General features: G+C 40.0%; 1 protein-coding gene across 5 annotated transcripts in view; it reads left to right on the top strand.

The window, feature by feature from the left end:
* Nucleotides 1-12050, top strand: part of nrcama (neuronal cell adhesion molecule a) — a 65008-nt gene that overhangs the window by 33014 nt on the left and 19944 nt on the right. For 3 of the 5 annotated variants that reach the window (XM_042403530.1, XM_042403529.1, XM_042403531.1), the window contains exons 3-7: nt 7863-7983; nt 8956-9061; nt 9623-9816; nt 10107-10229; nt 10516-10686. In XM_042403530.1, the coding sequence (XP_042259464.1) occupies nt 7890-7983; nt 8956-9061; nt 9623-9816; nt 10107-10229; nt 10516-10686 (688 nt within the window). In that variant the 5' untranslated portion in view covers nt 7863-7889. Of the gene's footprint in view, nt 1-7862; nt 7984-8548; nt 8567-8955; nt 9062-9622; nt 9817-10106; nt 10230-10515; nt 10687-12050 lie in introns of all 5 variants that reach the window. The other 2 variants (XM_042403527.1, XM_042403528.1) reach the window with 1 other exon arrangement.

Genomic DNA, 12050 nt, shown 5'->3' on the forward strand with positions numbered 1-12050 from the left:
GCAAAGAAGTGGTGTTAGTGTAGGGAAAGCTTCTCTTACAAAAACTTCCAATCTAGCGGACAGCTTCCGATGATGTCAGCAGTCAAATTACAACGCTCTCTAAAAGTAAACAATTGTAATTTATTCCAATCCTGACCATGAAATCTGGGCAGGAGAATTGAGGAAAAACCTGCAGAAGTGCTCTTGATACTGGCAAGAATATACTGGCCATCTTCCAGGTATGCATGTTTGTAATTTGTGTGTTAAGCATACAGTGTTCTCCTTGGTTAATGGAATCAAATGTACTAACTGATCCATGGAGGATACTATGTAAACATATCGCTAGAAATAACAAGCCATAAGTCTACACCTCACCTCTGCATTTCTCAGTATTTGTTTAACCGAAAATACACCTTGAACAGTATGAGATAATTTAGCTTCACTTTGGTTTTAGAGTGAATGCTTTATTCCTATCCCTCCTACCTTCCAAGGTAATAAAAGTGCAACATTATTCACTATTGTCTGCAGCATATGCGCTTCAGTAAATAATACTTAACTGTGTAAAAAGATATGAAACGAGCATGAAAAGCACCCCGTATCTCTCAAAACGGATTAGTAAGGCAATGCGTCCCCTTGTTTCCTTTATGATCAAAAAGTACAGTCAAGGCATTGCCCCAAAGAAGTAGAGCCGTTTTCTCACCTTACAATGGGCTTTGTTCACGGCTTTATGGGGTTTGTCAAGGAGGGGGAAAAAAAAGAGAAAACGAGAACAAGAGACAGTGCAGCCACGCCAATAAAGTTATCAAATTGACAGAGACAGAGAGCAGGTTGGAGTTTTCTACTCGGGGTCAGCCCTTTCTTCAGAGGTTTACACAGAACTGGCATGTTAGCTAATGGTGTCTACTCTGGTATCCACTGACAATGCCCTTCATTTTGCATTCCTTCTCTGCAGACACTAGAAGTGTCTTTTTTGTGTTCAGGCCCCAAACCTGGCTCTTTAATGTTGTGTGAAAAAGCTTTGAAAACTGACTGTTGTTTGGAGCTAGGCAGTTAGCACACAAAGTTAGCTGCCAGCTGGTGAACATAGTTTAGCATTTAGCAGCTAAAGAGCCAGACATTTCCCTCAGGAGTTAATGGAGACTTAAAACAAAGCTGAAAGGAGAATGAATATTGGATTTATATTCATCAGGTAGCCAGAAACACGACACCAAATGAATGTTAATGTTGCTACATATCTGTTAGGTGCAGAAACAGGCAACTGTTTGCCAACAATTTTACCGTTTTATTCTAAAAGTATGTCAATGTTCACAGACTGTTTCTACTGCCCCCAAATGACCCAAAAAATTAGTTCAGTCTCCAAGATTGTAGTATCAAGGGCTTATGCTAGAATAGTGGATATTCCCTGCCAGACTTCAACAAGCACCTACTTCTCACACATGATTGCAGAGGTGGTTTTAAGAATACTGTTAGACAATGAGGTAAAGTTCTCTCCTCAGGCACTGGTTGCACAAAGGCTTTGTTCGGTGTTATAAGCAAAGGTCTGTGTGTGGCCTTGCTGATGTATTTTTTACAGGAGGTTGTCTCAGTCCTCCGTTTTCTTGCCCACTGTTGATTCAGAAGCAGGGCTATTGGAGTTTTCAGTTTTTCTATCCAGCTTCAGGTTGGTTTTAGCTTATTCTAGTCTCAGTTTTAGAGGTTCAGATTACACAGTGGAAAAGTGTTAAATCTACTTTCTCAAATGTCAGCAGTTACAGTGGCTTCACATTTAGTTCCTTTTCCTTACTTGCTTCATTTGTGAGAACTCTCATGGCTCAGAGTCCCTATTCTAGTGACCTGATTACTGCAGACACACAGATTGTAAGAAGGCCACTGCAGTTCAGTGTAGTCTAGTCACTATGTCTGTTCAAACAAATGAATATAATGGTAATGTAATTTCCCAGACAAAATATTCTCAAACTACACATTTAATCGTGGCATCTATGCGTTTATGTTCAGATACTGCAGGACACTCAGATCTGTCAGTTTACTGTGATGCAGATGAGAAACCCTGCATGCACTCCAGTCCAGAAGCTGAAAGCGGTCCGACTCGGTCTATTGTCTCAGAAATGTCTCTGTCACTGTGATTTGATGTGACTGAGGATGACTGTGTTTTCATCCCTCCCTCTAATGCTTGTCCTTCCTCCCTTCGCTTCCTCCCTCATCTGTCTAGTCAGGCTGTCACCCCTCAGTGTCTTTCAGTGTGACTGAAGGCTGTGGAGTGACCAACTTAGTAAGTTGCTGCAGGGTTTGCAAACTGAGAGACGGAAACACTGTTGGGGTTTGTGTCAGCACTGGGCCTCACATCATTTTTTTGTTGTTGACGAGAAATGTCACAGAGAACAATATATTTTAAGAGTGATTCAGAAAATCCCTTTCACTATTGTAACTTTACATTATATTGAATTAGGACTGTACTTCCCAAATCTCAAGGTCATGTCTTCAAATTTCTTTTGTCTGAGGTAAAACAAATATTTTCCATTTAGGTATAAAACTGAGAAAAATAGCAGATCCTCACATTTGAGTTGTAACCAGTGCTTCATAATTGACTTAAATGATTAATTGATCAATTGAATAATTTCAGCACTATACTGAAGAGTCTAACCAAAATTATTGAATGGACAAACTGGTGTCTGCAGGGATTGAACACATTATGTAACAAACCACCATCCCATGTTGGTGCTTGGAAAGTATCACAACAGTGTTGCACACTGCTTTAAAAGAGTGGGTTGTTTTAGGCCATAATCATACAGGATGTTGTTTTCTTAATTGCAAATGCAAAGAACAGCTGTGTGCATGAATTAACAAAGCACATAATAAAAGTAATAAAATTGTTAAAAGTGAGGAAGACAAATTTAGCCAAATCAAAGGTAACTCATATGGAGACATGTCATTCCTGTGCCAAACTCCACCATCAAACAATTTTAAACAACTGACAAAAGAAAGACAAACTTGTTTAATAAAGAATCCTTTGTAACCACAGGTTTCTTTGTTCACGGGCCACATAGACACCATCACTTATTATAAATTCAGTTATAACTGACACATTGTTTGAATTTAAATCCACAGCCATTTAGTTTAATTCGCCCATTAAGTGTCGAGTGCTCAGCTCAGTCCACACACACAGTTGATTTATTCAGAAACTGCACCACTGACTTTAATTTTTATAGGTGCTTATATAATGCTGCAGTCTTACTATATGGGATTGTGGAATATTGATTGATTGATTAATGAAAACTCACACTATTGAACTGAAAATAGTGACAGAAGGCAGGCATTATTTGAAGAATGTGTGAGGATATAAGGGTTCTCATTGACTCTTTGTGGGTATACTGTATCTAGGATGGGATAGTGGACAGAAACAGTCAAAATTTCAACCTCCATATCCGTCATTATGATTACTTACTTACCTTACTTACCTGCTCACTCGTGCACTCTGCAGTAGATGAGTGTCAGCTACTGTAAATTCTAAAAACATCAAAAATATAATTTTGAGGTTTATATTAGCATGATCAGTTTGATGTCCAGACTGCACAGACCTCATGGGCTCTTTTCAAGGAGGCACAATGACACAATATGATGATAGATAGAGAGGAGGAGAGGAAATGAAAGAAAGAAACAGACAAGGACAGACTGGTCAAGACAGAGTTGCAGAGCTCGAGGGTGACTCTTTGACCTCTGGGCTCTGACCTCTGAGTCAGAGAGGAGAGGGAAAGAAGAGGATGAGAGATGACCTACCCACAAGCCAAACTCATCCCACTCCTCCTCCTTTGAGTCCTCTTTGTCATCATTATCATCATCATCATCATCTGTGGATTTTTGTCTGTGGCCTGTGAGAAAATAGGCAACGGGAAGTGATTTTTGCCCATTTAGCTTTAGGATGAATGCTAGACTGTGTGTAACTGTTGTTCTGCGAGAGCCTCTCTTTGGATAATATTGCTGCCAAAGAAATGTCTTCCACCACACTGCACAGTACAGCCTCGCAGCACAGCCTTAAGGTAAACTAATTCCCTCAGACTTCAGACTACACATAACATATTCAGTATTTGATCGTGCTACAAACAGGTATGAAAGAGTCTTTGTCCTCTTTATTAAAAAAGGTTAAAAGTTCAGTTAAATGGTGCATGATGATCATGCAAACCAAAAGTGGTGATGAATTTCCAACGTGAATGTCTGAGCAGTTTATGCCGCTTAACGCTCAGTGACATTCTAGTTGTTGAAATATGGAGATGTTGACATTTTGCACACGGCGGCTAATTTTGTGTATGTGTGTGTCTGTTTTCTGTTTGGGTCCACACTTGGGGAGTCATCTGTGTTGTCTACTGATTTTTTTTTTTTTTCATTTTTACCCTGGGGCTGTTAATCCCTCCCTGCCTCTCTGGAGATGTGACCCAGGTCAGATATAAAAACAGACAAGGACGAAAACCAGATGACAAATTAGATTAGAAATATTATAATATTTCCATGCTGCCAAAAATGTTTTTTCACAAGTTAGTTATTTTATACTCATCTGTGTTTAGTAGTCTGTCTTTAAAGTAGAGCCTGACTGATATACAGTGTTGGTTGGCTGATATACAAAGGAAATTTAAGAGCAGTAAACTACAGTAGTAATATTTTACTGTCAGTATATTTATGTATAAATCAGTTAGATACTGTGTATGTATATATATATATATATATATATATATATATAGTATACTTATGTCAGCCAATACGGTGGAAACGCCAAACATACTATATGTGTGAGATCATTTCAGAAAAAGGATATGATTGAGTTGATGCAGATATCAACACCAGAGACGATTGGCAAGATTCTTTTTCTTAGTTTATCAATATTAGCCTAAAAAAAATCCAGCATTGATGCAGAACGTCATATAGTATTACACTTTTCTCTTAGGCTATGTGATTTCTCTTTCACTTCCCTCCCTGTCCCCTGTCCTGTCTTGAATATCTTCTTCATTTCTGCTCGTTCTTTCTACTTTCCATCATCCGTCTCCCCTTCTCTTTTTGTCACTCATTACCTTTTAGACAAAAGTCCCACTTATAAGCAGCCTTACCAGGTGTCACTGTCTCTCTCTGTGTGGGAGAAAATGGCCTGAGGTCCAGCAGTGCTTAATATGGCCACTGTCGCGGTGGAGGAGGCCAATTCTGCTGTAGCGGCACGGAGCATTACTGTAATTAATCTAAAGATGGGCTATTACATTTGCATAATATCACATTGCATTTTTCACAATGAGATTAGAAGATTTAGCATGCATGGCCTGCATTCAGTTGTGTTGCTCTCTTTTTCTCTCTCTCTTTTGTCTTTCCTCTCGAACTAGCGAGAATGATATCCAATAGGACGCGTCGGCGTAATTAGCTGTGTCCTGGGGTTGTATTAGCTCCCACACTCTGCCTAGCACAGCTGGATAAAATCTGATACACTACTTTCTGTGTGTGTGTTCATGACCATACTCTCCCTATGTCATCAGACATGCTTTGTCTCCAACAGACAAGAGATGCCCTGAATTGAGCAGTGAGCTTGATAATTTCACCTTCAGCTGCCTCTGAAGACTTCACTCCCCTGTGTATGTGTGTGTGTGTGTGTGTGTGCCGTGCCTGTGTATGCACATGTGTCTGTGTGTCTGCAATGATCCATTTACCTGACAGCAGCAAAGTGCCCCACCACGAAATTCATTTCAGCCTGCTGACAGGAGTTACTGTCACCCTTTGGCTACTTTGATTCAGCCAGCTTATACAATGCAAAAATACATCCATCTCAACAAGTCATTTAGTCTGGCACTGAGTATTAAAGTCTAGTCTTTGTCAAAGCATGAAAAATATGCCAGTTGATTTAAGAATTTAGTTGAATAAAATTAAATGTCAATAGTAATGGAGCTGGAACCTTGCAGACATTTTAAGATTGAATATTCCATTATATATTGCAGCCATCTACCTGAATTATACAAGCTCAAATATATAGTGTTGAAGACAGAGACATTCATCAAAAACATTACAGTGTCTTGATGCCATTGGTGAAGTGATATAATGCCAGTTTGCTAATAAATCAATGCCGGCTAATGCGACAGGACCACACACCTTGCAAGATAAAGGACATAAAATGAAAAGAGCACACCCACACACCTTCTTGCTCCCCGTGGTGCAGTTTACAAGAGCCCATTAATGCCAACATGGTTCTTTGTGTTTGTGACAGCTGTACATATCAATCTGTGTCCCCTTGTTACGGACTACGGTATGCACTCATGTAGAATTCAATCCAAATGACACACTGATAACAAGGATGCTTCCTTCTTCCTCTAATATGGTGTGTTTGTGTATGCATGTGCCAGTCTGTGTGCAGCTGAATACGCAGCTGAGTTGTGATTGTTCCAGCCGAGTGCACTCACCTGGCATATGTTTACAGGCAAACACGTGGGATGTGCTTGTAATCAGTGGTTACTTTAGCTATGTGAACTCAGCCGGCACCAAATAACTCCACAAAGACTGCCTGGACATTCTTTCTAGAAGACAAAAACCTTAAAAGAAACAATAAGGACATGGATGTTGACAGCTCCTATGCTTAGAAAACCTAGGATGCAGTGAGCTGCAGGCTAACACTACAGTGTACAGCTACACAGCGGCTGTATTGTTATGTGGTCTTGAACACCGGAGAAGGTAAATAACAGTCTGGACAGACAAGTGCACAGTCCTTAAGTTGTTTAAAATACAAGGTCTGAAATCAACTTTGTTTTGACTTCTCCTCCTGCCAAATTTTTTGCGTTGGCAGGATGAAGAGCTGTCCAACAGACAAGCCTCTTGTGATCCATGACTTACTGTATACACCCTAGTTTGGATATTTAACTGTGAGAATGTCAGCAAACTTTGTAGAAAAATGCAACAGAGTAAACTTTCCATTGTGGTCCAGATTAAATATTTGTGTCTGTGTACTTATATAGTTCTTTTTTATGGACTAATCTGTTATACATTACTTGTATTTGAGACCTTTGTGTGTACGCTTCTCATTTTATTACTGTGAAATATATTGAGACCCTATTTGGTGAGCATATGGTCTACATAAATCAATGAAATGAAATCAAAACATAGTACCGTATTGACCCAAATATAAGACGACTCTGAGAGGGACCGCCCCTTTTCAAGACTCACTCAGACTTATTTTATTTTTACTCACATAAATTTTATTGCACACACACACACACACACACACACACACACACACACAAATACACAAGAGTGCTCAGCCCCACCCGCGGTGAAACAGAGGAGAGGAGAGAGACTTGGTGCGACCATAAATGACAACAAAACGCAGCAGAGACTATGTTTATTTGTGTTATTCACCAAATTTATGTGCACTTGTTTCATTTCAGCTCAGTGTGAGACTCTATTGCATTTTGTTGTCATTTATGGTTGCGCTGAGTTTCTCTCCTCTCCTCTGTTTCACCGCGGGCGGGGCTGCCGCTTCACGCACGCATGTAGCTCCACGGAGCAGAGGAGAGACAGTGAGGTACAATCGTTACGTTACTGTTACTCAGTGGTTGGTTAACATGGTCAGCTATTGAGCCACTTTGTTGGAAACGATCACTGTGTCTCTCCATCTTTCACCCCCCCCCCGGCACTGTAGGCAAGTTGTGAGGGATGGTGGCTTGTTTCAGTCTGGAGGGGAACACTCGTTTTGCAGATTTTTTGCACCATCTGTTGTTGTGATTGTATATTGCCATTTAAAAGTCTACACCCCGAATGTAAGACTTTTTTCAGACGTATTTCCAGGGGGAAAAAAAACCCTGTCTTATATTAGGACCAATGCGGTATAGTGAGCCTTTTCTTTTTCTTCTTTTTCTACCTCTCTGTAGTGTGGATCCAGACTTCTTCGCCCAAACATGGACAGGAATAGGGAATGGGTGCCGGGCATCACAGCTGTGCTATTGATACTCTTCAGTCACGTGACTTCAGCGCTGGAAGTGCCTCTTGATCGTAAGAATTATCCTTATCAATAATGTGGAATTTCACAGTAAATTAATTTTAAACCAATTATTCCAATTATTGCATCAACACTTCATGCTTTATGTAAAACTGATGGAAATTCTATTCAACACTTTCATATTGTGGGGTGTAATGAAGATTACAGTTTCATTATATAGAAAAGCAGCAGTTTACTGGGAAGATGTGGTTTTCTTGTGTTTCAGCTTTGCATGTTTCAGCATGGGATTGAGTTTGCGGTTTTCAGTTATGAAATGCAATAAACCTCCAAGGAACCCGTTTTACCTGTATATCACACATCAGGTGTGAAGTTATAATGTCTTCAACTACTTTTTTTGCATTGATTGCACCTGCCTGACAAATCCAAAACCATTGATGTGTTTTCTAAAAAGTGGTTAAGCTCATCCATGCCAAACTTTCGGCAGGCTCAATAAAATGCTTTAAAGTACTTGACAAGTGCAACTATTTCACCTGAACCTGTGGTTTACTCCCTGCAAAAACTAACACCTTTCCTCAATATTCTGTTACTGTGGTTCGACATATCATGGTGGACAAAAAGCTAAAGTACTGGAAGGATGTAAGTTTGCTGCTGTGACTTCTAGTGTGCAGTTTTTGCTCTTAAGACTTGTTTTAACATGTTTTTGTGTGGATTTGAGCAATGTTAGATGTGCATGCAGTTATCTCATAACAGTGTTAGCACACAGAGTGACTTGCTTGTTTTGGAGTGGTGCTTGTGTCAGTTCGTCGAATGGTAAGTTGTCTGTCATTAGATCAGGGCTCTGTTTGCAGTGAGTGTTTCAGCTCCAGATGGTTTTACACTTGATTGCCAAGTTTGACTGAATGTGAATCCTTGTTGCATGCATATCCTTGCTTGAATATCTGTAAGCTCCAGTATGTATATCTGTAGCTGTGTTTACATTGCACCATGTGTGTGTATGAACTATGCTTCTATTCATATTTTTCCAGTGCCCCAACCCCCCACTATAACACTACAGTCCCCAAAGGATTACATCTTTGATCCGCGGGAGAACATCGTCATCAACTGTGAGGCCAAGGGGAAGCCTCATCCCAGGTGAGAAATATCACCCTGAGCGCGTGTTTGTTGTCTAAGCTTATTAATTAGAACATATGCAACGAAAGGCCAAAAGTGTGTGTTTCACCCCTGTTAAATACTATTCCAACATATTTCACTGGTGTAATTAAGGAATAAAAGTTGCTGAAGTGTGCTGAAAATATGCTAAAGATAAACAGCATTTGACAACTTGCTGAGAGTTTCAGTCGTCAAGAAGAACAAACTGACCTCCTGTCAGTTTTATCGTCCTTACTGTGAAATTATAGATCTGTTCCTAAGGACAACCTAACCTGGAGCAGTGTGGAAATATGAATCGCCATAGTGACTGTTGTCATGGGGACCAACAGGCTGAGAAAAACACCTGGCAGAGTGAATTAGCCACAGTTTAGATTTGCCAAATGAGTTAGAATAAGCCAAAACTCCCTCCTGCTATGAAATCAGTGATTTAAATCAGTCTGCATGACTCTTAATGATATACTGTCATTTCCTTTCTTTTGTAAGTTTCCTCATGGCTTCTAGCCTAGAAAACACAGTGAAAATGGTTGTTTTTCTTGATCTCAGCTTTTCATGGACAAGAAATGGGACCCACTTTGACGTCGAGAAAGACTCCAAAGTTCTGATGAAGCCCGGTTCAGGAACTCTGGTCATTGACATCAGTGGGGAAAAGGCTGAGGCTTATGAGGGAACATACCAGTGTACAGCTCACAACGAGCATGGCACAGCTGTATCCAACAACATTGTCATTAGACAGTCCAGTAAGGCTTTTTTATTATACCTCATCTACATTATATCCAATAGTTTTTGTAAAAATGAAATTATCTCTAATGTTTTGAGCTGCAGCTACAGTATAATACGTTTTTCACACTTCAAACGTACTCGAGTAGCTGAGTACATGTGTAAAGTTCATTTTGTAATGGAACTCTTCAAACAAAACAAAAAACTGCTGATTCCTAGTTTCTACATTCCAACTGGCGTACTTCAAACTTGCACAATACTAAATTCTGGGAAGCCTTCAATACCTTTGTTTGATGTTTGTGACTCTCAGGGTCCCCCTTGTGGTCAAAAGAGAGAAATGAGGCCATCACGGTGCAGATGGGGGTCTCCCTGGTGCTGCAGTGCCGACCCCCCGCTGGGCTGCCCCCACCCGTCATTTTTTGGATGGACAACAGTGAGTCATTTGAACATGTAGATATCTGCAAGAAAAAGGCTTATGTTCCATCCGACAGGACAACACAAGACAAACATTGTTCCTTCCTTTTGCGCATTATAGTGCACATGATGGAACTATATCGGGTATTTTCGCATAGAACTAATGGAAAATGGGCTTGATTGTTGACTCTTGGAAGGGTTAAGTTGACTTTTCTTGTAAAGTTAATCCAAATGGCTCTACTAACTTGCTTGAATTTGCTTTTACTCCAACTCTTTGGGTTTCCATTTCTCTCCATATCATTCAGATTTCCAGAGGCTGCCGCTGGATCAACGAGTATCCCAGGCACTGAACGGAGACTTGTACTTCTCCAATGTTCTCCCAGAAGACACCCGGAGTGACTACATCTGCTACGCCCGCTTCCCCCATACACAGACCATCCAGCAGAAACAGCCCATCTCAGTCACCGTGCTGGAGAGTAAGTCAAGACACTGAAATTCCTCAATTGCTTAGATTGATTTTTGGACTTCAGATTATATAACACAGTTAAGTATTTTCTCATGATTAATGCTTAACTGACGTTTTCCATTTTGCAGTCTCTTATTTCACAGATGGGATCTTGTTTTATAGTTAAATGCATGAGATGCTTGTGTAAAACTGTCTTAGCCTTTAATTAATTAATTTTTGTTGCTGTTTTCTACCTTTCCTTAGCTTCTGAGCTTCTAGCAATATTTTACAATGGCCATAACTCAGTGTCACAGTGGTGTTACAACATTATTTATTTTTTAAATTAAGTTTTTGCAGCAACACATTTTTCTGTTCTCACAATATATATCCAAAAGCTAACACATTGTTTAATACACTGGGAGAAAAAGCCATTGTAAATGATAGAATTGCCTGTTTTCTTTCCTAGTTTTGCATGCTTTATAATTTTCTGTTATATTACAGTGGATACAATGAATGAGACTCTGGCTGCTTTATACAATATCACTGATTTCTATAGTGGTGAGTGCTGCTGGTTTATTCCCATTCAGTTCCCTCAGTGTAAACCCAGACCTGTTTTTACTCCCTGGCCTAACCATACCTGGCATACACACTCACCTGTAACTCAGCCTCAATCCCCTACCCATAATATAAAAACTTGTCTGGTTTCCTCCCTTTTTTAATTGGGGTTAGGTTTTTGTGGGGCATTCAAAATAAGGGTTAAGTATAGAGGGTCATATAACTAAATTGGCTCGACTATAATGCGTTATACAATATTTATTACATGTACTTTATGTATTAAGGTTAGCCTTAGATCAAACATAGCATTAAATATCAGCCAACGGCATCTTCCCTGAAATCATAAATCCACATACAGTATAATTTACTCACATATTCATCATCTGCTCCATCAAGCACATCCATAATGATTCTCCAAGATGGCCAGATATTAAGCATGCCTCATGGCTTTATTCTAACATGCTGGCATTGGTCTTCTTCCACCCTCTGACGTGGTGGATGATCATTTGACATCTATTTTCTGTTGCTTCTGGCAGATGAATGATAAGGAGAAGTTGATCGTTCCTTGAGTAACTTCTGAGAGGGGATGTATGTATTGTATGTGCGGCTGGGGGGGGCGAGGGGGGGGTCTCTGTGAAGAATTGCTGCATTGTCATAGCAACAAACTGATAGCTATTACCCCTCTCAGGGAGATTTCACCTGCTCCCTATTTTCTCTCACATACTGCTCATACCGTACAGTATGTGATGGGTCTTTCTATTACATTGTGTTTGGTCACCACTCACTCATCTTCCTTCCCTCCTGCTCACTTTCAAAAATCACTATTCATGACTCTTTACT

This window comes from Thunnus maccoyii, chromosome 23 (assembly GCF_910596095.1).
Source record: "Thunnus maccoyii chromosome 23, fThuMac1.1, whole genome shotgun sequence".
Classification (NCBI taxonomy): Eukaryota; Metazoa; Chordata; class Actinopteri; order Scombriformes; family Scombridae; genus Thunnus; species Thunnus maccoyii.